Raw genomic sequence first — 25061 nt, 5'->3', positions numbered from 1 at the left:
CCACACATGCCCCAACCAGGGCCAGGGATTGAGCCTGCAACCAAGGTACATGCCATTGACTGGAATTGAACCTGTGACCCTTCAGTCCACAGGCCAATGCTCACTGAGCAAACCAGCTAGGGCACTGAGCTCAAGGCTTTAGACGTCACATCCTGATACTCATGGCAGCCCTAAAGGTACACTCTATGGCTCCCATTTCACAGATGAGGAGACTGAGTCACCGATGATTGACTGAAGTAACTATCACACCCCAATGTGCCTTACCTAGTACGGCCAATGTCAAAGCTCCATGAATCTAGGCAGTTAATGCTCTTACAAGTAGCCAGTGGTCAGCCAGCTCTGCTGTCTCAGTGTGACCTAGAGCAAGTCACTCCATTCATGCAAAAACATTAGTAAGGACTACAAAATGCAGTTGCCACCCTTAACTTCCATAAGCTCCAGCCTGGGCACTGGGTGCTACCCTTTGTCCGGGTCAAGCCCCCTCTTGCACAAATCAGTGGTAGCCGCTGGGTGAGCAGGGTGGGGGCTCTGCCAAGGGCAGTCTCCATCCCCTCCCAGAGCTCCGAGATCCTCCATGCCAACCGCCCAGATTGCTGGACCTGGGACAGGGTGTCAGTGCGGCTCAGGAGCAGCCCCTACACCTTCTCTGTGGGGACAGGCCAGGACACACGTGTCCCCCTCCAAGTCAGCTAGCCCAGGTGGGCTTGGACCCAGAAACTGGGCTCAAGCTAAGAGGCCACAGTCGCTCCCCTCATGTCATTTGGCAGCTGAGCGGGTCTTTGCAAGGCAGTCAGCGCCATGTGTGAACATCCGGGTGGAGGAAGAGCGGGTTCCGGAACGCACAGACCTGTGCTTCTGTTCCAGTGATGCCACGCCCCGGGCAGGTCCCCTCACCCTCCTGCACTGTCCTATCTGCAGAACGGGGCATGGCAGCGCCTGCTCCTCAGACGCTTGTGAGAAACAAAGTCCCTGGCACGTTCTTCTCGGGTTCTCCGGATAAACAGGACCAGACGGAGGCACAGGGAGGCACAGGTTTATTGTAAGGAACTGGCTCACAAGACTGTGGGGTCAGGAAATCCAAATCCTGCCAGCAGGCTGGCAGCCCGGAGACCCAGGAGTCGCGGTTGAGTCCACAGGCAGGCTCCTGGCAGAATTCCTTCTTGTTCAAGGCAGGTCGGTCTTTCTTCTGTTAAGGCCTTCAACTGATTGGATGAGGCCCACCCACATTATGGAGGGTAATCTGCTTTACTCAAAGTCCACTGAACACCTTCACAGAAACATCTAGAATAACATTTAACTAAAATATCCAGGCATGTAAACTTATCACAGCACATAACAGTGGTAAATGGGTAACGTTGGCGAATCATGAATTCTGTGTCTGGCACGGTTCTAAACACTTACATTGATAACTCATTTAACTCTCATGACAACCTCTGTGTGGGTATACATATATTACTTTTCCCATCTTACAGATGAAGAGACAGAAGGTCAGAGAGGCTGCACAGCTTTGGGAGCTGGGATTTGAACCCAGCCCATCTGGCTCCAGAGCTCCCACCACCCGCAGCAGGTGTTCCCACCCATCAGTGCCTGCCCTTCCTTCCACCCACCGCGCTCCTGACACCTAATGACACACTGGCAATGCCATCAGACTTAGAAGCTGTCCTCCCACCCCCACCAGAAAGACCGATTTGATGAAGTAACAGGTATTTTATTGGGTGACGTCAGGGCAAGTCCCATGGCACCTCACAGTGTAGAGCCAGCAGAACCAGGAACATCTCCACCCCACCCACCAGCCTCCTGACCTGGCGCCTTGTGGGAAACAGTGCAGAACCCACACCCTGCCAGGCGGCATCAGCACTCGCCCCGGACCGCTGGGCCAGTGTGAGGTCACGGCACTTGGGCAATGGCCACCCTACCCTGTGGGGAGCCCCTGACAGCTGTCCTTGAGGAGGGCCCAGCACTTTTACGGCTCCTTAAAAACTGCTCTCCAAAGTCACCCCTTACAGATCCCTGGCCACTCAGAATCCAACCTAGTTGTGAGTCCACCGATGGGCTGCATCACACAAAGAACAGGCCCCCCGAGGGCCAGTCCACGCAGAGCCACTCGCATGCAAAGGAAGAAGATTCTATGGGCAATCCCAGGTCCTGGCAGGACGGGGACCCAGGGTGGGCCTCAGGGGTCTGGGATAGTGGGAGCGACATCTCCCTGGGCCTGTGCAACCAGCCAGTGGGCACTGCGCTCCCGCAGGGAAACCAGGCCAACGCAGCTGAGGGTGGCCATCCTGGAGGCGGGGCCCATCCAGTTTCCAAAATCCCGGCCCCACAGGAAGGACCAGCATGTCCCACATCTTGGCAGGTGGCCTCCAGCGGCCCCCCAGCCTCACCACATGGTGACGGCCAGGAATCACATGGGCATGCAGGAGCCCTGGAGAAAGGCACATGGGCATCTAAGGCTTAAGGTCAGGCACAGGTACCCACTGGCTCGTGTGGCTGGGCAAAGAGCTAGTGTGAAAGGAGGATGACCCAGACCAAAGAGGGCAAGGTCAGCTAGCGTCCTGGCACCCTGCAGACCACCCTGGTACACCCACTCCTGCAGCCCTGGAGACGCCAAGGCCAGGAGCCCCTGTGGGTATTGAGATTACCAAGAGGCCCAGAGCTGCCTCCTTTCCCCCAAGGGGTCGGGAGCTGCCCCACTGTCATTCCCCAAGTCCCTAAACCAGGGGTGGGGAACCTTTTCTCTGCCAAGGGCCATTTGGATATTTATAACATCATTTGTGGGCCATACGAAATTATCAACTTAATAATTAGCCTGCTATAATTGGTCAAATATTTAATTAACTCACCCCTAATGCTTTGGCAAGGCCAGACCAAATGATTTTGTGGGCCTTATATGGCCCTCGGGCCTGACGTTCCCCAGCCCTGCTAAACCACTGGCCACAGTGCAGCAGAAAGAGGAGAGAAGATGGCGAGCCAGCCGGCACCAAGGTCAGCCTCTGAGATGTACTTCCTAGGACGGCCGATGGGATGAGCAGCAGCACGCCTGTCCCTTCCCAGCAGGATCAAACCAGGGCTGGGCGCCTGACCCCGAGGTGTGGGACAGGCCAGGATACAGGCCAGTGGGGGGCTGGGGGCCAGCCCTTGGCTCTAGAAAAGGGGCCGCCCCCCGGGGAGCAGGGTGGAGGGGCTGGGTGGGCCCAGTGCACCGAGGTCAGTCACCTGGACGGACAGACAGGTGGACGGCGGAGGCGCCGAGCGGGCTCACTGCATGTACGAGTAGCGCCAGTCCCCCAGAGGTTTGTGGGTCTCCTTGATGACCTGGGGCGACGTCCACCGCAGGATGTAGTGGGGCCCCCCGGGCTTGTCATTGGTTCCTGTGGGAAAAAGACGCAACAGCTCTGGGCAGGAGAGAAAGGCGTGGGGGGGAGCTGACGGAATGAATGGGGCACCAGCACTTAAACTCAAACAAAATGTGCTCACAGGGGCCAGTTTCCTACGCACACCGGTGAGGAGCACCTTAGCGGGAGGCCGGGTGGGGCCGGAACTGTGAGTAGACAGGATGCCGACACTCCTGGGGTCCATGTGCCCCACCAGCCCGGGGTGTCTTGGAGGTGGGGGGGGGGCGTGCACTGTGGAGAGCACCAGCTCTGCTACTAGGCAGCTGGGATCTTAGAAAGTCACCAGCCCAATCTGAGCCTCAGTTTCCCCACTTCTAAGTAGGAGGGAGTTGGACCAAAGTGACCTGGACCATGGTGGTACAGGCTGCGGGAGCTGGGTCCAGTGCCAGCTCCACCACTTCCTAGCCATGTGCCCTTGAGCGAGTCACTTCACCACCCCGTGCCTCAGTTGCCTCCTCTGTAAAATGGTGAGAATTTAGCACCCTGACTTACGAGGTTGCTGAAAGGACTCGGGGTGAGTACAGTGCTGTCCTTATTACTCTTAACACCCTTGAAATGAAGGCTCTCAAGTCTCCCATAGACACGTGGCTCCCCTCTGGAAACGGGGACCCACTCACCGGAGGCTCGGGCCCCCCCAAAGGGCTGCTGGCCCACCACCGAGCCAGTGGACTTGTCGTTGATGTAGAAGTTGCCGGCAGCGTTCCTCAGCATCTCGGTGGCCTCCCGGACAACGTCCCTACAAGGCAGGGCAGCCAGCTCACCCACCGCTCCAGCCCAGGTCCAGCCTCCATCCCCAGCCCAGGCTGGCTATCCCGGTGAGCACCGCCAGCCACCAGCTGTGGGCCCTTGGGCAGGTGACTCAGGGTCTGAGCCTCAGCTTCCCCTCTGCAAAGGGGGTTTCACGGCCCCTCGTGGGGCTCCCGCAAGGACTGAGGGTGTGGGTCAGGCAGCACACACTCAAGGGAGTGGCCCATCCTGGTCCAATTTTCCTGCCCCTCGGGAACTGGGGAACCCCAAGCCCCCAGCCTGCCCCTCCGGTTCCACTCCCACCTCCATCCCCTCTCTCTAGAGGCAGACAAGGGGAGCCATGGAGGCAGGAAAAAGCAAAGCCTCAGGGTGAATACCATGGCACCGGTTCAAATCCTGCCTCTGCAAGATGAGCAGTGCACCCTGGCCTGAGCCCGTGTCCCTCTGCAGCTGAGACGATGACCTCGAGTAGCGGGGCCCCCTCAGACTCGGGGAGCTGGGCAAAAGCTCCCATTCCCAGGCCCACCCTAGATCCAAATTCGATAGCGGGGCCCCAGAACCTGCACTTTAACAAAGAGCCGGGCTGCCTCTGGGTCCCTGCGCTTAGGAGGCCTGCCTGCCAGCCAGGGCTGAGGTGAGGGGAGTGGACAGAAAGCAAGGGGCGGCATTATTACTACGACCCATGTCCAGGAGGGCAGTGTCCAGGGTGTGGACAGGACACCAGGCCTAGAGCAGAGGGGCTGTGGCCACTCACTTATCCTGGGCGAACACTGCCCCCGTGAGGCCGTAGCTGGTAGTGCTGTCCACCAGCCGCAGTGTCTCCCTGTACTTGTCGTCTGGGTAGACATACACGGTCAGCACAGGCCCGAAGATCTCCTGGGAGAGAAGTGAGAGAAGTCCAAGGTCAGTGTCAGCCTGGACCAGCGGCCTGAGGCTTCCCAGCCTGCTCTGGCCTCTGCCTCTATTCTCAGTCCAGGTCCCCAGGCCCCAGTCCACACCTCAGCCCCTGCAAGAAGGGCCAGGCGTACGCAGTGTCCCTCTGGATTCCCTCCGGGACAGAACCGTGCCCAGCTCCTGCCCTGCCACCCCATCCCACCGTGGCAAAAGGGCCAAGGACACTCTCTGGGCCCCTGCCAGCCAAACCCACACCCGAAGAGGCACAGGCCCAAGCCCATGGAAACGGTAGGCTTCTGGCAACAGCTGGTCCAGGAACTGCCCTACAATATACTGTCCCTGCTGCCACCAAGGTGTCTTGATCTCCGGGGGCCTCAGTTTCTCATCTGTAAAATGGGACTGATAATATAGCCCTCACTTCAATCAAGGGCCAGGTGTGGCCGGCCACGGTTGAGCAGGTCAATGTCAGCTGAGAAGATTGCTGCGGCGGCGTGGGCAATGGAAGTGCTACGGCAATGGCCAGGGTGTCAGGGCCAGCACTGGGTTTGGGTCAGGAGGCCTGAGCTCAAGGCCTGGCTCTGCTCTCACTGGGTGTGATATTCGCTGTCTAGGGCCTCCCTTTCCTCAACTGTAATTGGGATACGCCCCGAGAAGACCACGGGCAAGGGCCGGTGTGTGTGCTGTGCTGAGCGGGAGGCTGTCCTCGTGCTCCCAGCCACCGCCCAGTCACCTCCTTCATGATGGGCTCCTGAGGGTCCTTGCTCTCCACAATGCAGGGCTCCACGAAGTAGCCCACAGAGTCGTCACACTTGCCGCCCGCCAGGACGGTGAGGCTGGGCGAGGAGCGGGCGTGATCCAGCCACTTCTTGATGCGACCAAAGGACTGCAGGGGGCAGGGAGGAAGGGTGTCAAAGACCGGCTAGGGGATCATTCCCAGCAGCAGCCCTGCAATACACTCACCCCAATACACCTGTTCCAGAAGGACCTGAATTCTGAAAGGGGGGAGGGGAGGGCCCTGAGTATCTGGATGAGCCATGGCAGAGACAAGGGCAGACATGCATGCTTGTGTGTGTTAGAACTACAGGTATATATTCGCATATAAATATAACCAAACACACATGACATACATGTATTCGGGCATATGCATGGCCATGTTGCTTTGTTAAAGCACGTAGATATACACAATGGGCAGTAGTAGGTTTACAATTATAAGTACGTGAATCACAGTTTATTCTTGTATTATCGATTAATTATTGTATTACTTACATTACAACTATAAACCTACTTTTGCCCACCCTTGTATGTATGTATGTAACATGCACGTTTATCCATAAAGACCTACACATGTGCCTCTAAACACAAACATGTACATGAATATTTTCACTTGCACACACATGGGTGGATTTGTTCATGTATGGAGATATGCATGTATGAATGTGTATGCATTTCTGTGGAAAGCGGACATGCATGCCTACACATGAACGTGTTCATGCGTGCACTTAGGTTTATGCACACACGTGTGCAGGCCTAATTGCATCTCTGTGTATGAACATGCACTTAAAGGGGCTTTGAGCTTGGCTGCAGGGTGTGCAGGAGGCGAGGTCTCTGGTTGGAGGACTCTGCCCTTACCAAGCTGGAGGCAGGGTGGCAATCTGGCTGCCTTCCTGGAAGCAGTGGGGCGGGGTTATCCCCCACTTAGGCCCCCTATCTCTCTTCCTCCCTCTTCCACCCAGTCCAGGCTCAGCCCCCCAGGAGCAACTGGGTTCCAGCCCGTACCTTGGCATCAATCACTGCAGAGAAGAAGGTCCCGAAATCCTCCGCAGGCTGCAGCAGGGGAGACACCAGAGGAGACTGAGCTGCCACAGGCCCCGACAAAGGAAGGCCCCTCCTGCACACCCAGCCCACCCACGGGACCCTCCAATCCCATCAGCCCCCCGCTGGGCCGAGGCAGGGATGGAGGCAGCACTCACGTCGCCCACTTTGATCCTGCTGTGCTCCTCCAGCAGCCGCTTTTTGATCTGAGGCCACAGCGAGTGAGGCACGTAGAGGCGGGAGCAGGCTGAGCACTTCTGGCCGCTGTACTCGAAGGCTGAGCGCAGGGTCCCGCTCACCACGCTGTCCACGTCCGCTGAGCGGTGCACGAAGTGGAAGTTCTTCCCACCGCACTCTACAGGGGCCAGGGCGGGGAACGGATGAAGGAGCGGGCTCCTCCGGCCAGCTCAGGGGCCCACCACACTGCCTACACCTGTCCACGGGGCCCTGGGATCAGCCCCCCACACCAGGCGGATGAGAGCAGGAGAGGCACAGAGTGAGAGCTGGACAGCATCCCAGAAACCGATGAGCCAGGCCTATTCTCCCACTCTACGGATGAAAAAACTGAAGCCCAAGGGTGAAGGGCATCAGGGGTCATCAGGACCAACTCCCCCATTATACAGATGAAATAACTGAGGCCGGGCCAGGGTGCTGCCCAATACAATGACAGAGGAAACAGCAGAATCCTAGGCCCCCACTCCCTCCCAGAAGTGGCACAGCTTTCTTTAAGCTTTCCCCTAACCCCCAACCCAGCAAGAGGAGAGGGACCCACCCATGTCAGCTGCCAGGGCTCCTTCCCTACTCATGGCACTTAAATTGCTGAATGACTGAGGCATGAATGAATGAATGAATGAATGAATGAAAGAAAAATGCATCCTGAGGCACAGGTGCTCTGCACACCCCCAGTGCCTGCCAGAGCAGAGGTTCCGCACCTATGGCCCCCAGGGCTCAGCTCCTGCAGCACTACCCACCTATGGCTGCACCCTCTCCTCCTCTTTCATGATGGCCAGGAGAGGGAGGGCTCCCTGGAGCCACCGGGGAGGGGGCAGGGCGAGGGGCCCTTACCTCCGGCCAGGCGTGGGAAGGTGCGAAAGCGATCCAGGTTCTGGGCTACCTGCTTCCACAGGTTTTTAAAGGTGCTGAAATCGGAAGACAGGGTGGGGATTAGGGAGCCAGCTCGGGTATCTGAGGGTGAAGGTCGTGGGGGTGGGGCACAGGCCCCACCAGAAGGGGCCGAAAAGCCAAGTGAGGAACAACAGGGTCAGCAGCCCAGGAGGCGAGCAGGGGTCCCAGCAGAGGTGGTGGGGGACCCAGTAGGTGGTGGCAGCTGGAAACGGGCAGCATCCCAGGCTACGGGGAGGCAGCAAGGGGAGCCTTGGTGGCAAGGTGGTGCAGAGAAGACCAGGGAGGGGGGAGGAAGTACTGGGTTCAAGCTCTGACTCAGACACCCATGGCTGTGTGACCTTTCGCTCATTACTTAACCTCTCTGAGCCTCAAATTCTCATCCGGGAACCGGAGGCAACAATCCCACGGCAGGGCTGTTCTGTGATTCACGCTAATGAGTCCAGTGTTAGGACAGTGCCGGCACACTGCACGTGCCCGGTGGGGGACGGACACTGTCACTATCTGCATGGGGCGCTCTCGCCCAGCACCCAGGCTCCAGAGGCCAAACTGAGGAGGATCCTGGGAGAGGAAGCGTAGCCCCCCCACCCCCACCCCACCCCCGTCTCCTCCCTGGGCGCCGAGTGTGACCAACCCCAGCACCACAAAACAATAAAAATGCTAATCACCAGGGAGCCGGCGACACAGTAGCTAATACTAATTTATGACTTGCCCACCTTTAAGCCTCTGCTCATCAGAGCATGGCAAATGGGGGCCAAGCCTGCTCCGCCCGCTAACAGGCAGGGCCCCGCGGGGCTGCGCTGGCAGAGCAGGCCTCTGGAAACGGCCCTCCTCAGCAATTCTAACGCCGCCCTGCCACCCGGCAAACCCGGGAGGGAAGCGGTGGGGGAGCCGGAGGCCAGCAGAGAGAAGCCACCGCAGGTGTCACCCGGGAGGACCCCAGTGCTGACCCTGACATCTCTACCCAGATGGTCCGTGGGCACCCCAAACTCAAAGTAACCAACATGTGACTCATCTTTGCCCTAACCCTCCGCTGCTGGGCCTTCTGGGTGCCACCTTGTGAACGATGCCTCCTGCCCCGAGCCTGGAGGTTCCCGCTGACCCCCCACCCCAACCCCACAGACAGGCCATCGAATCTGCCTGCTGCTTTCTCCATTCCCGCGGTCTCCACCCGCGTTCAGGCCCTGTCGTCCTGTCCCATGTGAGCGACTTGTGTGCAGAGCAGCAGCCATCACTAGGACAGTGAAGACACGGAGGCCCAGAGAGGGGAAGTGGCTCCCCAACAGCAGCACAGCAAGTGAGTACGGCCAGCGGCAGACCGTGTCACATGCCCGTCTCATTCCCTCCTCACAGCCCAGCTCTGGACAGAGGTGAAAGGTGAACTCCCTGAAGCTCCACCCCCCCAACCCCCTCTCAGGCACTTACGGCACGCTGCCTGTGAAGTTGATGCCGCACAGGTGCTCTGAGCTGGTAATAGTGTCCCCAAATGTGGGCCCGTCTGCTGGCACAAACTGGATGATGTTGGGGGGCAGGCCAGCCTCCCGGAGGATGCGGTAGACGGCGTAGCTGGCCAGCATGGCCGTGTCGCTGGGCTTCCAAAGGACCACATTGCCCTGCTCGGGAGGCACAATGATGACACAGGCCGGGGCCACCAGCCCTGACTCCACCCACCCTGAAGCATGGTCATCCCTCCCCTGGACCACCAGGCCCCTGTGCAGGCCAGGATGTCCCCTACCGACCACACCTCCCGGTGCCAGGCACTGTGCTCTAACAGCCCTCGCCAGCACCACGCCAGCCCAGGCGCCCTTCCTCCAGAAGCCTGCACGGGCTGGTCCCGCCAGCACCCTCGGGCCGCTCTGTTCTGGGTGTTTCTGAGTTGCTAGGTGCTCACAGGTGTGGCTGAGCAAGTGCGCACAAGGCTCTCTCTGCACGTGTCCTGGTGAGGGCACGTGGGCGTCTGGGCGTGTGCGCGTCTGTCTGTGGGCAGAGGCACGGGGATGGCCTTGTGCATGAGCATCCTCCCGATCACCCAGCCTTCCTGCCTGGGCCCAGGCCCCCGACGACTGTCAGCCCTCTTCCTGCGACTCCCAGACACCCAGGCCCTCCGAAGGCAGGGCCACGTCTGCCCCATCGGACTGGAAGCTCATGAGGACGATGGTCAGCTTCACCCTTTAAAACTAAGTGGAGCCCTGACCGGTTTGGTTCAGTGGTTGAGCACTGACCCGGGAACCAAGAGGTCACCGGCTCGATTCCCAGTCAGGGCACATGCCTGGGTTGCGGGCTCAATCCCAGAGAGGGGCATGCAGGAGGCAGCCGATCGATAATGTTTCTCTCATTGATGTTTCTATCTCTCTATCCCTCTCCCTTCCTCTCTCTCTAAAAATCAATAAAAACACTTTTTAAAAAACTAAGTGGAGTTTGGCTCAGTGGTTAGAGTGTTGGCCTGTGGACTAAAGGGTTGCAGGTTCAATCCCTGGCCCTGGTCAGGGCAGGTGCAGGAAGCAAACAATCGATGTATCTCACATCCATGTTTCTCTCTCTCCCCCTCCTCCTTCCCTTCTACTCTCTATAAAAAACAATGGAAAAAATTTCCTTGGTTGAGGATTAAAAAAAAGCTAACCATACGACCATGACAACTAAGTCAGCACATAGCAAGCATTCAAAGGTGAGCTAATCATCACCATCACTACCCGTCACCATAGACTAGCCTGCACAGGGCCAGACCTGCCTGGCGTTCAGCGTGTCACGTGGCCGTCTCATTTGCTCCTCACAGCCCTGTACACAGGCTTTCCTATTGCTTCCACTTTGCAGGTGAGCCAACTGCCTCAGAGCAGAGTGGAGGCTTAACGGGGTCACCTAGAGCAGGGCAAGCCGGGACCCAAACCTGCCTCTGACCCCAAAGCCTTTCCACGGCCCCACACTCACTCCACCCTCTGTGCTTCTCCATGACTAGGGCTGGGACCTCAGGAGTTCAAGTGCAGCCTTTCGACTGTTGAGACGGGAATGGTGCTGAGCTCCCGCCATCCCTGCCCGCGGCCCATATCTCACCATCAAGGCCGGCGCCCCCGCCAGGTTGCCGCCGATCGCAGTGAAGTTAAAAGGGGAGATGGCCGCCACGAAGCCCTGGAGACAGAGGAGGTGGTGAGGCCAAGCTCAAGGTTCCCAGCAGCCCCCGCGCGCCCGGCCCCTGTGGTACCTCCAGCCCCCGGTACACCACGCTGTTGGTGCTGGGCGGCACGCTGATGGGCTGCTCCCCCTCCAGCTCCACGGCAAACTTGGCGTTGAATCGGAAGAAGTCGATCAGCTCGGCCGCCGCGTCGATCTCCGCTTGGATCACTGTCTTACCCTGCGAGGCGGGAAGGCCAGGGGGTCAGCAGTGGCAGACCTGCCTCCGTTGGCCCTGACGTGGAATCCTGTGCCCACGGTGACTCCTGCCGCAGGGTAAATACATGCCCTCGCTAGGCGAGCTGGGCTAGAACCAGGAGGCCTTGGGACTGCAAACGTCTCCTTAGACCGTCTGTCCTTCCCGATGGTGAATGTGAGCCGAGGGGAAGGACTGTGGGCAGCAAAAATGGGCCTTTCCCACCCTGGCACACAGGGTCACTGGCAGCTGCTCGCCCTGCTCGGACATGGAGCCAAGGAAGCTGAGCTAAGACACTGCCCCTTGTACTGCGCGGCCACTGCGGTTCTTACAACTTTCTGAGTCTTCACATAAAGAGGCACTGTAATCTGTGTGTCTCTTCCTGCCCAGGTGTGGCTCACCTGGACACTCGGAGCGTGACACCCAGGGGCCACTGAGAAAATCGGGACACTTGGCAGGGTGTGGAGCTGTCATACCACATCTGTGCAGCAGGGGGAGCTCTCACTGCAGGAAGAGCGCTGGGCTGACCAACCCCTAAAGCAGTGGTTCTCAACCTTTCTAAAGCCGCGACCCTTTAACACAGTTCCTCATGTTGTGGTGACCCCCAACCATAAAATTATTTTCGTTGCTACTCCATAACTGTAATTTTGCTACTGTTAATGAATCGTAATGTAAATATCTGTGTTTTCCGATGGTCTTAGACGACCCTGCTAGCGGTTCTCAACCTTTGGGTCCTTCCTGCGGATGGTGAAATTAACGCTTTCTCCTTCTTCAACCACTCTCTGGCTCAAATGCACTCACTCATAAAACCTTTATCCAGGAAGACATGATGCAAGGCCCAGAAAGAGGAAGAGCATTAACATGTGATCACTGTTCCCAAAAAGCTTGTAAAGGGGCAACAGACACAGGAAGTCATTCCACCCCACTGCGAACTGAGTTGTAACTGACAAATGAACAGCACGCTAGGGGGCAGGCTGAGCCTTTTGGACAGAGAAGGTTCTGGAAGCCTCACAGCGGAGGTGATATCTGGGCCGGCCCTTGATGGGTAAGAGTTCACGGGGCACAGAAGAGAGCGAGCACTCCAGGCAGGAGACAGCAGGCAGAGGCGGGGATATGGGATGCCGACGGTGCCCGGGAATGTCTCCAGGTCCAGACTGGCATCATCACAGGCGGACGGCCTGGCGGGAAGGGCAGCAGCTAGCGGCTGGAGAGAGGTGGGAACTGCAGGGGCCTGGGGGCTGGGCTCAGGATCTGGGGGGTGCCTCTCAGTGGGAGATCTCGGTGGGGTGTAAGCCTGAGCAGCCTGCTGGGGTGTCGGGAAAACCTGAGGGTGCAGGTGCCACCGAACCCAGAGGACTGCACAGGGCGACTGTCACTCAGGCAAAGCACGACAAAGGCCTGCTAGGGTGCGGACAGAGAAGGCGGGGAAGGGGCATTTCCGTGGTTTAGCACAGTCCACCTTGTCTACCATTTTGTGTGTCCCCTCTCCTAGGCCTTGTCCCTCGAGGACATCTCTGAGTCTCCAGCCACCAAAGCAGGTCTAGGCACCCAGAAACTCCTCAGCTGACGATTGCCGAATCGAATGGGGTACAGCTGCCTCCCACCCCCAACTGTGCTGCAGACACCTCACCTGTCCCACCATGGTCTTGGCAAGGACCTCTGCCCTGCGCGGCCCGCTCAGCATGTCTGCTGCCTTCAGGAAGATCTGGGCCCGGTCTGTGACGGGCTTCAGGTCCCACTCCTTCCTGGCAGCCAGGGCGGCCTCAATGGCTTTGTTGAGCAGGGCCTGAGGAAGAGGACAGGCTGGGGACTTCTTCTGTAGCGGGAAGGGTCCCAGGGGGATGAGCGAGGGAGGGGAGGTCTGGAGGTCACGCTCCACCCAGGGAAGGCCCTGCTCCCTGGGCCCTCAGCGTCCCCTCCCCAGTGTCTACTGTGTCCCACTGCCACAGGCCACCCCAGGCGCGGAACCTGTCCTGCTGCCAGTCTGGAGAAGTCTGACCTGCCAGCTGGGTCCGCATGCCAGCACCTGGCACTGAGCCCCTCAGCTGTTAGACCACGTTCTCCTGTGGCCTCCTCGGGGCCTCACCTTAATCCTGGGGCTGGGGCCCCTGAACCCACCACCCAGAGCCACCAGCCCTCAAGGTCAGGGCCCTGGTCTTGCCCACGCCAGGTCAGAGCCACAATCTGAGACATAAACCTGCTGCCGGCACCCCCAATGCCACGATGCTCGCTCCTAGACCCCGAGCCACAGGTGACCCCATCCCCTCTCGATGATACCAGTGCCATCCGACTTACCATCCATGATGTCTCCAATTTCCCTGACCCAGCTTTCCAGAATCCACCACCCCCACCCGCCCCATGTCAGGGTCTGCCCCATGGCAAGAGCAGGTCTAGCCCTGATCAAGGCAGCTCCTACTAGGCTCAATTTAACCCTGGCATGCCTGGCCCTGTTAAAGGCACCCATTCAGGGACTCCCACTCTCAGCTGTCCCATCTATACCCCACCCCCCACACCAGAGGGAAGCAGTGCCTGATGTCCACCTCCAAGTCTGAAACCAGCAGGACAGAAGAGGGGCAGCACCCCAACCCCAAAGTTGCCAGGGACTCACCTTGTCTGCATAGCAAAACTTGGCCACCTTGTGTCCATGGTTAAAGGGCTGAAAGGAGAGAAGAGTGAGGTCACTGCCCAGGAGGGAGGTGCCATGTAAACCGAATGCCCCTCTCCAAGTGCTGTCCAAGGACCCAAGGTTCAGGGAGGGGCCGGCCCTGCCCACCCATTGGACTCACCGACACCTGGTACTGCACGTCCGAGGTCCACACCTCCTCGTCCCCCACCACGCACGGGATGGCTTCCGTCCGGCCCTTCAGGTCCTTCAAGGCCTGAGGAGGGGACAAGATGTCATATGGGCACTTTCTTCCCCTTCTCCCACCTACAACCCGACGCAGAACCAGAACCAAGGAGGCGGCCAGCGGGGCTGTGGCCAGAGAGCGTGTGCTCCCTGGGGGGACAGGATGCAGCCCCTCCTCGGTCACTTCCTGCCATGCAGGAAGGCGAGGCCAGTATTGACAGGTTTCCCCGTTAAAAAGATTCAAAAACTGCACCTGAAATGTATGTGGAATCTCAGTTTTAAAATACTAGCAATTAATGGGAGAGCATGTAAGTGATGTGAGCGTATGACTCCTGACCGCACTGAGGCCACCCGGCTGCTCCCGGCCTCTCACCGGCTCCAGACACACAGCCCTCCCCAGACCAGGACTGGGAGCAGGGGCAGGAGGGGTAGTGGCCGCAGCACAGAGAGCATCTTGGGCGGCTGAGGCTGTCTCCCTCCATGCCCTGCACCTTACCTTCTGCAGTGCCTCTCGCTCGGGGCTGCCCTTGGTGAACGCCAAGATGGGCTCGTTGGCCACCTTCAGGGAGGAGGCGTGTTTCCACCGGAGCCTGGATGCAAGGGCGGGGAGAGAGGTGGTGGTCAGCAGAGACCACCACAGACCCAGTCTCCAACAGGGGAGCCTGGGCTGGCCCGGAATCCTGAAATCCAGAGCAACTATAGAACTGGGGGGGCGAGACAGGCCTTGGGGTGCAAAATCCAAGTTCAAGTCCCAGTTGTGCTGTGTGTCCTTGGGCGCGTGAGCTGCCTCCTCTGAGCCTGTTTCTATACCAGGAGTGAGAGTAATCATACTGTGAAAATAAACAAATCATCTTTTCTGTCAAAGAACAGTTTAGACAGCTGCCATTTGGACCTCATGACTTGGCAGCCGCCATGTTGGCCGCATGGCTTGCAGCTCCCCTGGAAGCCGCCATCTTGGAACAACAAAGGCCAACGTCTTCGTTTGAATTAGCCAATTGTGAAAGACTGTGCACCTGAGCTCCAATCAAGAGCAAAGGACAGGTCACGTGCGTCAGGGATTATAAAGCCGAGCAGCCCGCCTGCTCAGTGTGCACGCCCTTCCAGACCATGTGTGTGCACCCTTCTACGTAGAAGTAAATATGTATGCCTTGCTGCCTGGCTCCTGAGTGTTCTGTATTCTACCAGAACCCCTGACTTGGGGGGCTCACCTTATTTCTAACAATACAAACCCACGTGTTTGGAGTTGAAATCCAGAGGTGCAAAAGCATTTCTAAGTGTTTGTACGTGGAGAGCGTGTCCCCACGAGGCAAACCCGATCCCAGAACAGTCCCAGTCGCTCCTCCTCTAAGCTGAAGAGGAGGACATCCCAGAGCTGAGTCCCAGCACACAGAGCGAACCGAGGGCCAGCAGGAAAGCCCAAGACCTGGGCGGGAACTTGGAAGAGTGCCCGGAGCTCTGCTCACAGAGAGAGGGAGGGCAGGTTTGGGGGTTCAGGGTCTGGTTCCTGGGCACTGAGTTTCAAGAACCTGTGACCTGCCGAAACCAGTTTGGCTCAGTGGATAGAGCATCGGCCTGCGGACTGAAGGGTCCCAGGTTCGATTCCTGTCAAGGGCATGTACTTTGGTTGCGGGCACATCCCCAGTAGGGGGCGTGCAGGAGGCAGCTGATCAATGTTTCTAACTCTCTATCTCTCTCCCTTCCTCTCTGTAAAATATCAATAAAATTTTTTTTTTAAAAAAAAAAAGAACCTGTGACCTCATTGATCAGTGACCACTATGGCCATCACCCCGAAGGTGGGGATTGGGGGGTCATGAGGTGGGAGGACATGTGGGTAAGACGTTAGAGTCAGTCATTCCAGAGCTGGAGCCTCAGCTGTGGGACTTCTCCTCCAGGCCTCAGTTTCCTCATCTGTAAATGGGGACATTAATGACAAAGGCACCTAACACACACAGGGCTCCTTAGACTGGATACTGGCTCCCATCCGCCATGGACAGGCCCATCGGATGGCTCTCACCAGGGCCTCATTATAGAAATAAGGTAACTTCGGTCCTAAAAGGAAAATGGCTAGTTCAAGATCAGGAGACCTGGATTCGAATCCAGAAAAACCCAGGTATCATCTCCCTCTGGTGTCAACGTCCCCAGCCAGAGACCAGTGGGAACGCACCTGCAGGTGGACAAGCGGGGTCACTGTTTGATGCAGGAGGGAGTGCACACCTGGGGGAAGCAGCCCCTCATTTAGCAAGGGGGGGGGGGGGTGTCTGGTACTCGGGGGGTGGCACGGTGACCTTGTTTCCGTCTGTGCTCAGACGAAACCATGACACAGTATTGTTGTGCCTCAGAGTGACCCTGTCTGAGGCCGGTGTTCCGGATGGCAGCTAATGCCCAACAGGAGGACGGGAAGGCCTGGCCATGAGGGTTGGGGGCTTCTTCCTTTCTCACTGGGAAGAGGTGTGGGTGGAAGCTGAGAGCTGGGCGGGAGGCCTGGAGGAAGGACACAGAAAGGGGGCTGTGAGGGAGGTCCCGCATTCCCCCTACGAGGTTCCTGAACCCCTGCTGCATCTCTGACGCTGTTCCGGACCCCGGAGACACAGCGGTGACCAACACAGCAAGGCTCTGGCTGCACGCAGCTGACTCCTGCCGAGTGGTGGACACAGGCAAGAAATAAACACTATAACCCTGATCGGTTTGGCTCAGTGGATAGACCGTCGACCTGCGGATTCAAGGGACCCAGGTTCGATTCCAGTCAAGGGCATGTACCTTGGTTGCTGGCACATCCCCAGTAGGGAGTGTGCAGGAGGCAGCTGATCGATGTTTCTCTCTCATCGATGTTTCTAGCTCTCTATCCCTCTCCCTTCCTCTCTGTAAAAAAATCAATAAAATATATATTTTTTAAAATAAATAAAATAAAGGCTGGGTGTTTAGTGGTGGATCAAGAGAATATTCATCACTTGATGCTGATATTCCCAAATCAATTTATTCTCTTAATTTCGGTGTGATTGGCAAATGGCACTTAAATGGATTTCTGTTATGTCTCCCTGAGCAGGGTGCTTTAAGCTATTTACCCCCAGGTTGGGGAGATGTGCAAACCATTTACTCCTAAGTGTCCTTGGTTTAGGGAAGAGAGGATTTACTAGATGGGCACCAACTGCTGTTTAACTCTCTGCCTCAGTTTCCCCACCCCACTTCTGGAATTTTCCTAGCTTTTACTATTCTATAACACCAGGTCCCTGTGAGAACGAAAACTGCTTGCCTTTCCTCACCCTCCTGCTCTTAGGAGTTTCTAAAGGAACTAAAGATCTTCCAGGATGTTCACTCCACCATGCCAGGCTTTCAAAGGCAAATCGGTTCCCAGACACCCAGGTGCTCACCAAATACTGCTGGAATAAACAGCACCCCATTGCACCCAGGGCAGAAGCTGAAAATGTCGAGCTACCAGCTCTCCTTTCCCTGTCCCCTGCCAGGCAGTGTCCGAAACAGAAATCCTGCAGGCCTCACTCCCCCTTCCCTAGGGCAGAGGTCCACTGTGACCTCAGGATCACACGCCCCAAGGGCTCTCTCTAAACCTAGAAAGTCCAGGCCCTGGTACAGCCTCGGGGACAGAGACTAGTTCAAAGATCATCCTGAGTGGAATAGAGCCAAGAAAAAAAATCCAGGGACTCGAAAGAAACACCCTTCCATTGGCTCAGGGCAAGGCATGGAGGAATCACTCACAAACTTAGGGCCTCTATGAGGCTCTGCAAGGCCCTTCTAGGCAGGCCTGCATTGTTTGTTTGTTCATTCATTCATTCATTCATTCATGATTGCAGCCAGCACACATTTATTCCACACTTCAAGAGCTCAGTGATAACTCAGTGAGGTCCAAAAGGCTTGCACATTTTTCACCACATATTTCCTGAGCACCCACCAGGCAGGTGCCTGGGTCTGGGATGCAGATGAACCCACCCCGACCATTCTTCGGGCAGCTCTGGGCCTTCTGGCTTCAGGAAGGAGGCATAGGGCAGAGTCCGAATTTGACTCCGATTCCCTAACGACCTGAAGTGCCCCTTCTGCTCACCTGGGACCTCCTGGCTTGGGTGTGAGACCTTAGCTACCCCTCCCCACCCTGTGCAGGTACCAGAATCTGAGCTTTCAGAGCCACATCAAAACGTCTCCTGCAATGGGCGACACCAGGGCTGGACAGCCAATGCAACCTTAAAACTGAGGGGGAGCGAGGCAGGGTGGGGTTGGGCGGGAAGCTCAGATCCCTCCCAGGTTTCCCTCAGCCTACACCCTGGTCCACGGCACCACCAGCTTTTGCCTGGACGACTGCAATGTCCACTCCGGCTCCACTGTCACCAAGCTACTCTCCAAATCGCAGCCGCAGTCACAGTTTTAACATGAAAATCTGATCATCAGACGGAGTAAGCACTTGGCTCAAAACTCCTCATGGCCTCTCATTTCTTCTGCAAGAAAAAGCCAGACTCCCTGCTGATGCCTCCAGACCTTGTCCATCGCCCCCACCACCTCCCAGCTCGTTCGCTGTGATCCAGTCACCCTGCTCATTTTGCGGTCCCCTCTGCGTGGGACACTCTCCATGCGGCCGGCCTCGAACCACTGGACAGGCCCCTCTCGGATCCTCATTAGCCCACACTTTCCTCACAGCACCTGTGACAACCCTCATTACGGCGCTCCCACCAGGCCGTAAGCTCCGCTGGGCCGGCCTGTGTCCATTCCATTCACCAGGGGACACATGGCCCAGCCAGGGGTTAGCACCTGAGAAACACCTTTGAAAACAATTAACGCGCCCTAGCTGGTTTGGCTCGGTGGATAGAACATCAGCCTGCGGACTGAAGGGTCCCAGGTTCGATTCCGGTCAAGGGCACATGCCTGGTTTGCTGGCTTGATCCCCACTGGGGGACGTGCAGGAGGCAGCCAATCAGTGATTCTCTCTCATCATTGATGTTTCCATCTCTCTTTCCCTCTCCCTTCCTCTCTGAAGTCAATACAGATATATTTAAAAAGAAAAAGGAAAACAATTAACGCACAGGCGATGTCAGAGCGGACACCAGGCCCCCAGGACTGGACTCCCAGGCCAGCTAGCACCTGGGGCTGGGTGCAGGTCCCTTGGCTCCCCAGTGGCTGAGGCCCAGGTGGCCACGGCCAAGAAGAGTAGAAGGGAGATTACTCTAGCTTCATTCAGCACCCGGGCTTCGGCAGCTGTTATCTGGGGCCTGATTAGGTTAATCCTCCTTATCACAGAGATAAGCGGCCAGCAGTGCAAGTGAACTGTGTGGGGCTCAGAGCAGGTCCAGGAGGGAGGGGCACCTCGCGCAGGATGATGTTTGCCCTTTATTGCCCCGGAAACATCAAGGAGCATTTATGAAGCACTAACAACAGGCCTGGCACCATGCTAAGTGATTATCTTATTGAATCCACTCTACAAATGTATTATTAACAGCAAAACCTTGATAAAACAGATTAATTTGGCCGAGGCGGTATATGTGAAAGCCGAAAGTCCATTACACGATAAAGTAGGTTCTCTGAATGTGTATGTTAAAAAATTGACAAATTATTCAGTTTACCTATTTTTACTTATGTAGACATGTTTGTATAATTAAAATTAAATTTTTCAAAGAAAAGTTTTCTATATGTATTATTTTAAATTTAGACTGAATAGGCCTAGTAAATCCGTGCATTCACCAGTCACCTCGAATAAACAAATGCACGTGGCTGGGGGGTGGCTTAGTGCACTTCTGAGCATTGGCCTGCCCGTTAAAAATGCTGCAGAGCCCTGGCCAGTGTGGCTCCGTGGTAGAGCTTAGGCCCATATTAAAGGGTTGCAGGTTCCTTCCCCAGCCCTGGGGCACACGTGGGAGGCAACCCATCAATGTTCCTCTCTCTCTCTCTCTCTCTCTCTCTCTCTCTCTCTCTCTCTCTCCCACTCCCTCCCTTCCATTCTCTCTAAAGAAAAAATAAAAATCAATGGGAAAGAATATCTTCAGGTCAGGATTAACAAACAAAAGCTGTAGAACAAGCATGTCAAACCCAGGGCCAGCGTGCCGCATGCCTCGTTTACTTAGGCAAGCAGCCCACCAGCTGTGAGTCTGACACGCTTGCTGTAGAAAGTCCCGCCACTGACAACAGAACCAATTACCGAAATCACCAAGCTCGGCTGTTTGATCACATGCTGTGACCCTTGGGCAGAGAGTCTGCCCTCTGTAAAATGGGGATAAATATTACTGTTATAATCGGCTTTTTAAAAAAGAGAACAGGGATTGCTTTCTACCAGATATGTGAGGGTTTTTTACCCCTAAGTCTTTCTCCCCCATGAAAACGAACTCTTCGAAGGCCCATCCACATGTGAACGCCCTGGGCACCCCTCGCTCCGGGTTAGCACAGCACCTGCACATGGCAGGGACTGTACACAAGTCCCGTCAAACCTCGTTTCTCAGATGTCTCCCACCTCAAACAATTCGGTTCCTGACCAAGCTGTTCACAGAAAACAATGTCTCGGTTGTCGACCAAAAGGTCAGTTTTCGACCTAACAACCCTTTCGTGCTGAAAGCTCAGCATGACAAAATGCATCTTGCAGGCAACAAGCAAAGGAGAGAATGCTTTTGTTGCTGGCGGTTGGCACAGTTTTAAAACATAAAGAGGCCATCAAGAGTTCCAATGTCGCTAAGGGTGTGAAAGTGCTCACAAAACAGCCATCACCGACAACTGAACGGGGAGAAAAACTGTTGTTGACTGGATAAAAAGCAGTTAGCTGGTGACAGGATTTTGGAGGATTCCTTTAAGGCTAGTAGGGGGTGGTTAGATAAATTTAAGTAAAGAAGTGTTTATTTATAAATTAAATAGTACATTAGACGTGCTGTATAAAAGAAAGGTTGAAACAGGAAATCATTTGGGGCTCTGGAACAGATTAATTCAATTTACATTATTTATAATGAGAAAAAAGTATTCAGTTTTCGAACAAATCGCTTCTCGAACAGACTTCCGGAACAAATTAAGCTCAAGAAACGAGGTCACACTGTAACTCTATGGGACTTCCACGTGCAGTCTGAGAGGGGTGGTCTCAGAATGCAGGACAGGGTGTGGCAAGTATGACCCAAACCTTGGCTTGGGAGAGGAGCCCTTCTCTCCCACGTCCTCTTCTTGTGCCCTTGCCTACCCCATCCCCACCCACAGAGGACACACAGCAGTGCTGAAACTCACCCCTGCCCAGGGCACCCCTGTGCCATCCCTTAGGACACTGATTAACTCAGAAAGAGCCTAGCTCAGCAGAGACAGGGCTGGTCACAGTCCCAGGGATCAGGCAAACAAAACTCAAATGGGGGGGGGCGGGGTGGCGGCTGCCCAGCTGGGAAAGGCAGACCCACCGAAACTCAGGTCCAATAAGGGGGCAGCCTCACCCGACTGTGAGCCCCTCTGAAGCAAGGTCTGTGTCCTACCTCCCCCACCCAGTCCCCAGCAGGAGGGGGCCCTGAGGACATTTGTCATTGAGTGAGCAAGGGTCCAGGAACCCAACTCCACACCGTGGGGGTTTGCACTCCACTCCGAAATTACAGTCTTCCCCTGTAATGTGAAATAATAAGATCTACCGCACAGGAGTTTAAAATACAAGTGATAGCGAGGATCAGGATAATAACTTGGCATTGCCTATGCGCCTGCCGCCGGTGGACGCACGTGAATGAATTAACTCCCTCAAGTCTTTACAACAAAGCACACACCAAATGCCCAGCACGGCGTTTGGCGCGCTGTAAGCACCCCACATGTCACAGAAAGGAGTCCCTTTTCTGCCCAACACTTAACTTGAAAAAGGGGAAGAGACGTAGAAGTCCCGGTAGAGAGAGGAGACGGGAGTCTCAGGGAACCCGGAGGTGGGTTCTGAGCGTGAGACGGAGGGAGGGAAGGAGAGGGTGTTGTGCTAAAAACAGAAGCGCCCCAGGGGGAAGCCAGCACTCGGGCAGTGGGCACTTTGGAAGGATCCATGTGAGGAGCGAGACGAGGGCGCAGGGGGCTCCTTTGGGAGCTCGGGAGCCGGAAGAGCAGCGAGACCCCCCGTCCGGCCGCAGTTCGGGAAGGGGGTCCTCCTCGCTGTAGGAAGGAGACAGGGGTGTCGTTCCCCTGGCCCGGTTTGCACTCACCGGGCCCCCCTCCAGGGGCAGGCCAGCAGGGCGCGCCGAAGCACGGGCGGCGGCGGCAGCATCTCCAGCTCGCGGGGTGGCTGTTCCCGGGACAGGCTAACCCGGGTCGCAACCTGACGGCGCTGCCCCGCCCGGAGCGCACTACCTCGGAAAGAGGGGGGGGGTTCCGGGTCACCTCGGCTGTCCTCCGAGTCAAGGTCAAGCGAAATACCTCTATATTTATCTATGTTAATAAAATAACTTTCTTTAGTGCGTGATAGAGGCCATTACGTGACACAGGGCCTGGTAATACAGAAGGGAAGTCTGGAGATATTCACGCTTCCCCCTCCTCTCTTTATGGTAAGACCCAGTTTCCTTTGAGGCGCCCGAGGGAGAGGGCGTAAGCCCCACCGGCCAATCAGAATGACACATGGAAGCTCCTGGGCCAATCAGAGGGCGATTATGCCTCAGTCTTCTATGACCAAGAGGGACGGAAAGAGCCAATGAGAGAGCGGGAATGGGGCACGTGCGTGGCTGTGGGTGAGGACTGCAGGTCCGAGCGTCAGGTGCGGCGGCTGTCCCCGCCTGACCGCTTGGGCAGCCCTCGGCCGGTGGTTACGGTCCTTCACCGCAAGGCCGCACCGCGGCCTTCTGTCTCCCCGCGGGGTGCAGGCCCGAGGATGACCCTGTCGCCCCTCCCTCCTGCTCCCTGACCGGGACCCAGGAACCCTCTCCCTCTCGCCTGGCGCTGGACCAGATTCCCCGGGCCTGGCGCCTAGATAAAGAAAGCAGCTCAATTCTTTGAAGATTAAGGTCAATAAAAGATAAAATCTGAGCTGGTCTACGCCTAGCTTTTCCTTCAAAACCTCTGGCTGTGGAACCAGTTGCTCCTGCAGTTTAATTTTACCCCTCCCTGGATCAAAATTTTAGTTTTCTCTTGGAGAAATTTGGTGAAGGCTTGAATGTTATTTAAAACTCGGATTACGAGTCTTCCTTCCTTCCTTTCTTCTTTCTTTCTTCTTAAATATATTTTATTGATTTCAGAGAGAAAGGGAGAGGGAGAGAAAGAAACATCAATGATGAGAGAGACTCATTGATTGGCTGCCCCCTGCATACCCCACACTAATGATCAAGCACACAATCTGGGTTTGTGCCCTGACTGGGAATCCAAACATGACTTCCTGGTTCATAGGTCAACGCTCAACCACTGAGCCTAGCCGGCAGGGCTGTCAGCATCTTAGGGACCTATTGTATTCCTAAAGCACTATGTGGACGAAACGGGCCACATGCTAACCTGACAAGCTCAGGGGAGGCCTGCATCGTGGTCTTGCAAATTCGGAGACCTAAAGTAACCACAAATGATGGTCTCTAAACGTTAACTGAAAGCAGTGATGGTGGGTAATTACATCCTAGGCTGGTATCTTCACTGACAAGGTCAACCTTTACCTTAACTGAGCCTAGGTGTCTTTTTGCATCTATAATAACATACCCTTGAAATGTCTGGGTAACTTGTAACTTCCCTTTTCCTGGACCCTTTGGGGCACAACCTTATGTGCTGTGTGCCAGGACAGATACCACAAATTCCTTCATTATTATCATGTTAATTGTTCCTGCACCCACCTAAGTATGTGTCTATCATTTTACTTTTTATCCAATCCCAGAGGTTCCCCCACCGCCCTGGCTTTGCTTTCTCCCGCCTCCCTAATCTATCACCAATGGATTTCATGTAACCCACTTATGTTTCCTCTTTGGGTTGTAATGTATAACACAAAGTGCAAGACTGCCATTATCTCATCCATTGAGATTCTGCTTCCTGCCAATTATTGACAGTTTGGCTCAAATGAACTCACACAAAAAATTCCTTACAGATGTGAATGTTTCTTACTTTCACAACCTGCTAAGGAGTCTGTTCCCATTCTTATTGTGGTTCCTCCCTATGACATTGACAAAATCCATAACTTCCCTGGGCCTCAGTTTCCTTGTCTATAAAGTAGGGGTAATAATGCCCACCTTAGAATGACCTCAGTATCCCATGCTACTCTTCCTTCAGAAGGTCACACTCGGGGAACAGAAACAGTTGGGAGTTGGAAAAAAGAAACAACAATAAGTGAAAGTCTTGGATACGGCAAAAAGTGAATTGGGATTGATGGGACTGTTTCTCTAGTCGGGGACGGGGACAGTTCATTCAGAGCAGTGTTTTCCTGAAGTTGGCCATTAACAAGAAAAAACTGGAACGTTGGACAATGTCAAATTCGGAGTCTGGGAGCTGGCCTCTCATGGGCACTGTGAGGAAGTTTACGGAACGGGGATTTGGGGATTAACAGAACCTCAATTCCAAACTAGGCGTGCCAGTTACTCAGCCTGTGATCTTCAGGCTCCCACTTCCCCTTCGGTAAAATGTGTATAATAAATCTTGCTTTCCCTACTTGTAGAGATTTTATTGTGAGATGCGGGGGATGTGAAATTTCCCATATTTCACCACTAATTAGTTTGCATTTGTGTTTATGTGGCCCTCAGTCCTCTTGCCATTTTATCCTCAGTTAAAAAAAGAAAAAAAGTACATCATCATTTCTAAGACATTTCACTTTATTTAAAAGAAGCCAATATACAGGATATAAAGGGTATGATATTTACAACAGTACAGTAAACAGGTTGGTTTCCCGGTGGGATCAGTAGTCTTTCAGTGAGTATAAACCCCCCCTTCCCCTTGATGCTAGACCCAGCTGGCAGACAAACAGCAACAGTGGGGCGGGATGGGGCTGCAGGATAGAAAGTCT

At 55.5% G+C, this 25061-nt stretch overlaps 1 protein-coding gene across 1 annotated transcript; it reads right to left on the bottom strand.

The window, feature by feature from the left end:
- Positions 1 to 1000: 1000 nt before the first annotated feature.
- On the bottom strand, positions 1001 to 22434 carry ALDH4A1 (aldehyde dehydrogenase 4 family member A1). Its single transcript, XM_079778001.1, has 15 exons — positions 22306 to 22434; positions 14676 to 14769; positions 14118 to 14210; positions 13940 to 13987; positions 12962 to 13117; positions 11167 to 11316; positions 11019 to 11093; positions 9396 to 9583; positions 7914 to 7987; positions 7007 to 7203; positions 6813 to 6860; positions 5767 to 5919; positions 4897 to 5018; positions 4013 to 4131; positions 1001 to 3371 (listed from the first exon to the last, which is right to left on the bottom strand). The coding sequence occupies exons 1-15, from the start codon at positions 22365 to 22367 to the stop codon at positions 3259 to 3261; spliced, it is 1692 nt and encodes a 563-aa protein (XP_079634127.1). The 5' UTR covers positions 22368 to 22434; the 3' UTR covers positions 1001 to 3258.
- Positions 22435 to 25061: the final 2627 nt, after the last annotated feature.

This window comes from Cnephaeus nilssonii (genome assembly GCF_951640355.1).
Source record: "Cnephaeus nilssonii genome assembly, chromosome: 7".
Classification (NCBI taxonomy): Eukaryota; Metazoa; Chordata; class Mammalia; order Chiroptera; family Vespertilionidae; genus Cnephaeus; species Cnephaeus nilssonii.
Note: the sequence above shows the minus strand (reverse complement) of the source record. Positions and strands in the feature narration are given on the sequence as shown.

Bases quoted from the DNA above. Each gene is read 5' to 3' on its own strand.
- ALDH4A1 (XM_079778001.1), bottom strand. From the start codon at position 22,367: ATGCTGCCGCCGCCGCCCGTGCTTCGGCGCGCCCTGCTGGCCTGCCCC. The intron at 13,988-14,117 runs GTGAGTCCAATG...CTCTCCTTTCAG, and splicing joins ACGTGCAGTACCAGGTGTCG to CCCTTTAACCATGGACACAA. The intron at 11,317-12,961 runs GTGAGGTGTCTG...CCCGCCTCGCAG, and splicing joins CCAAGACCATGGTGGGACAG to GGTAAGACAGTGATCCAAGC.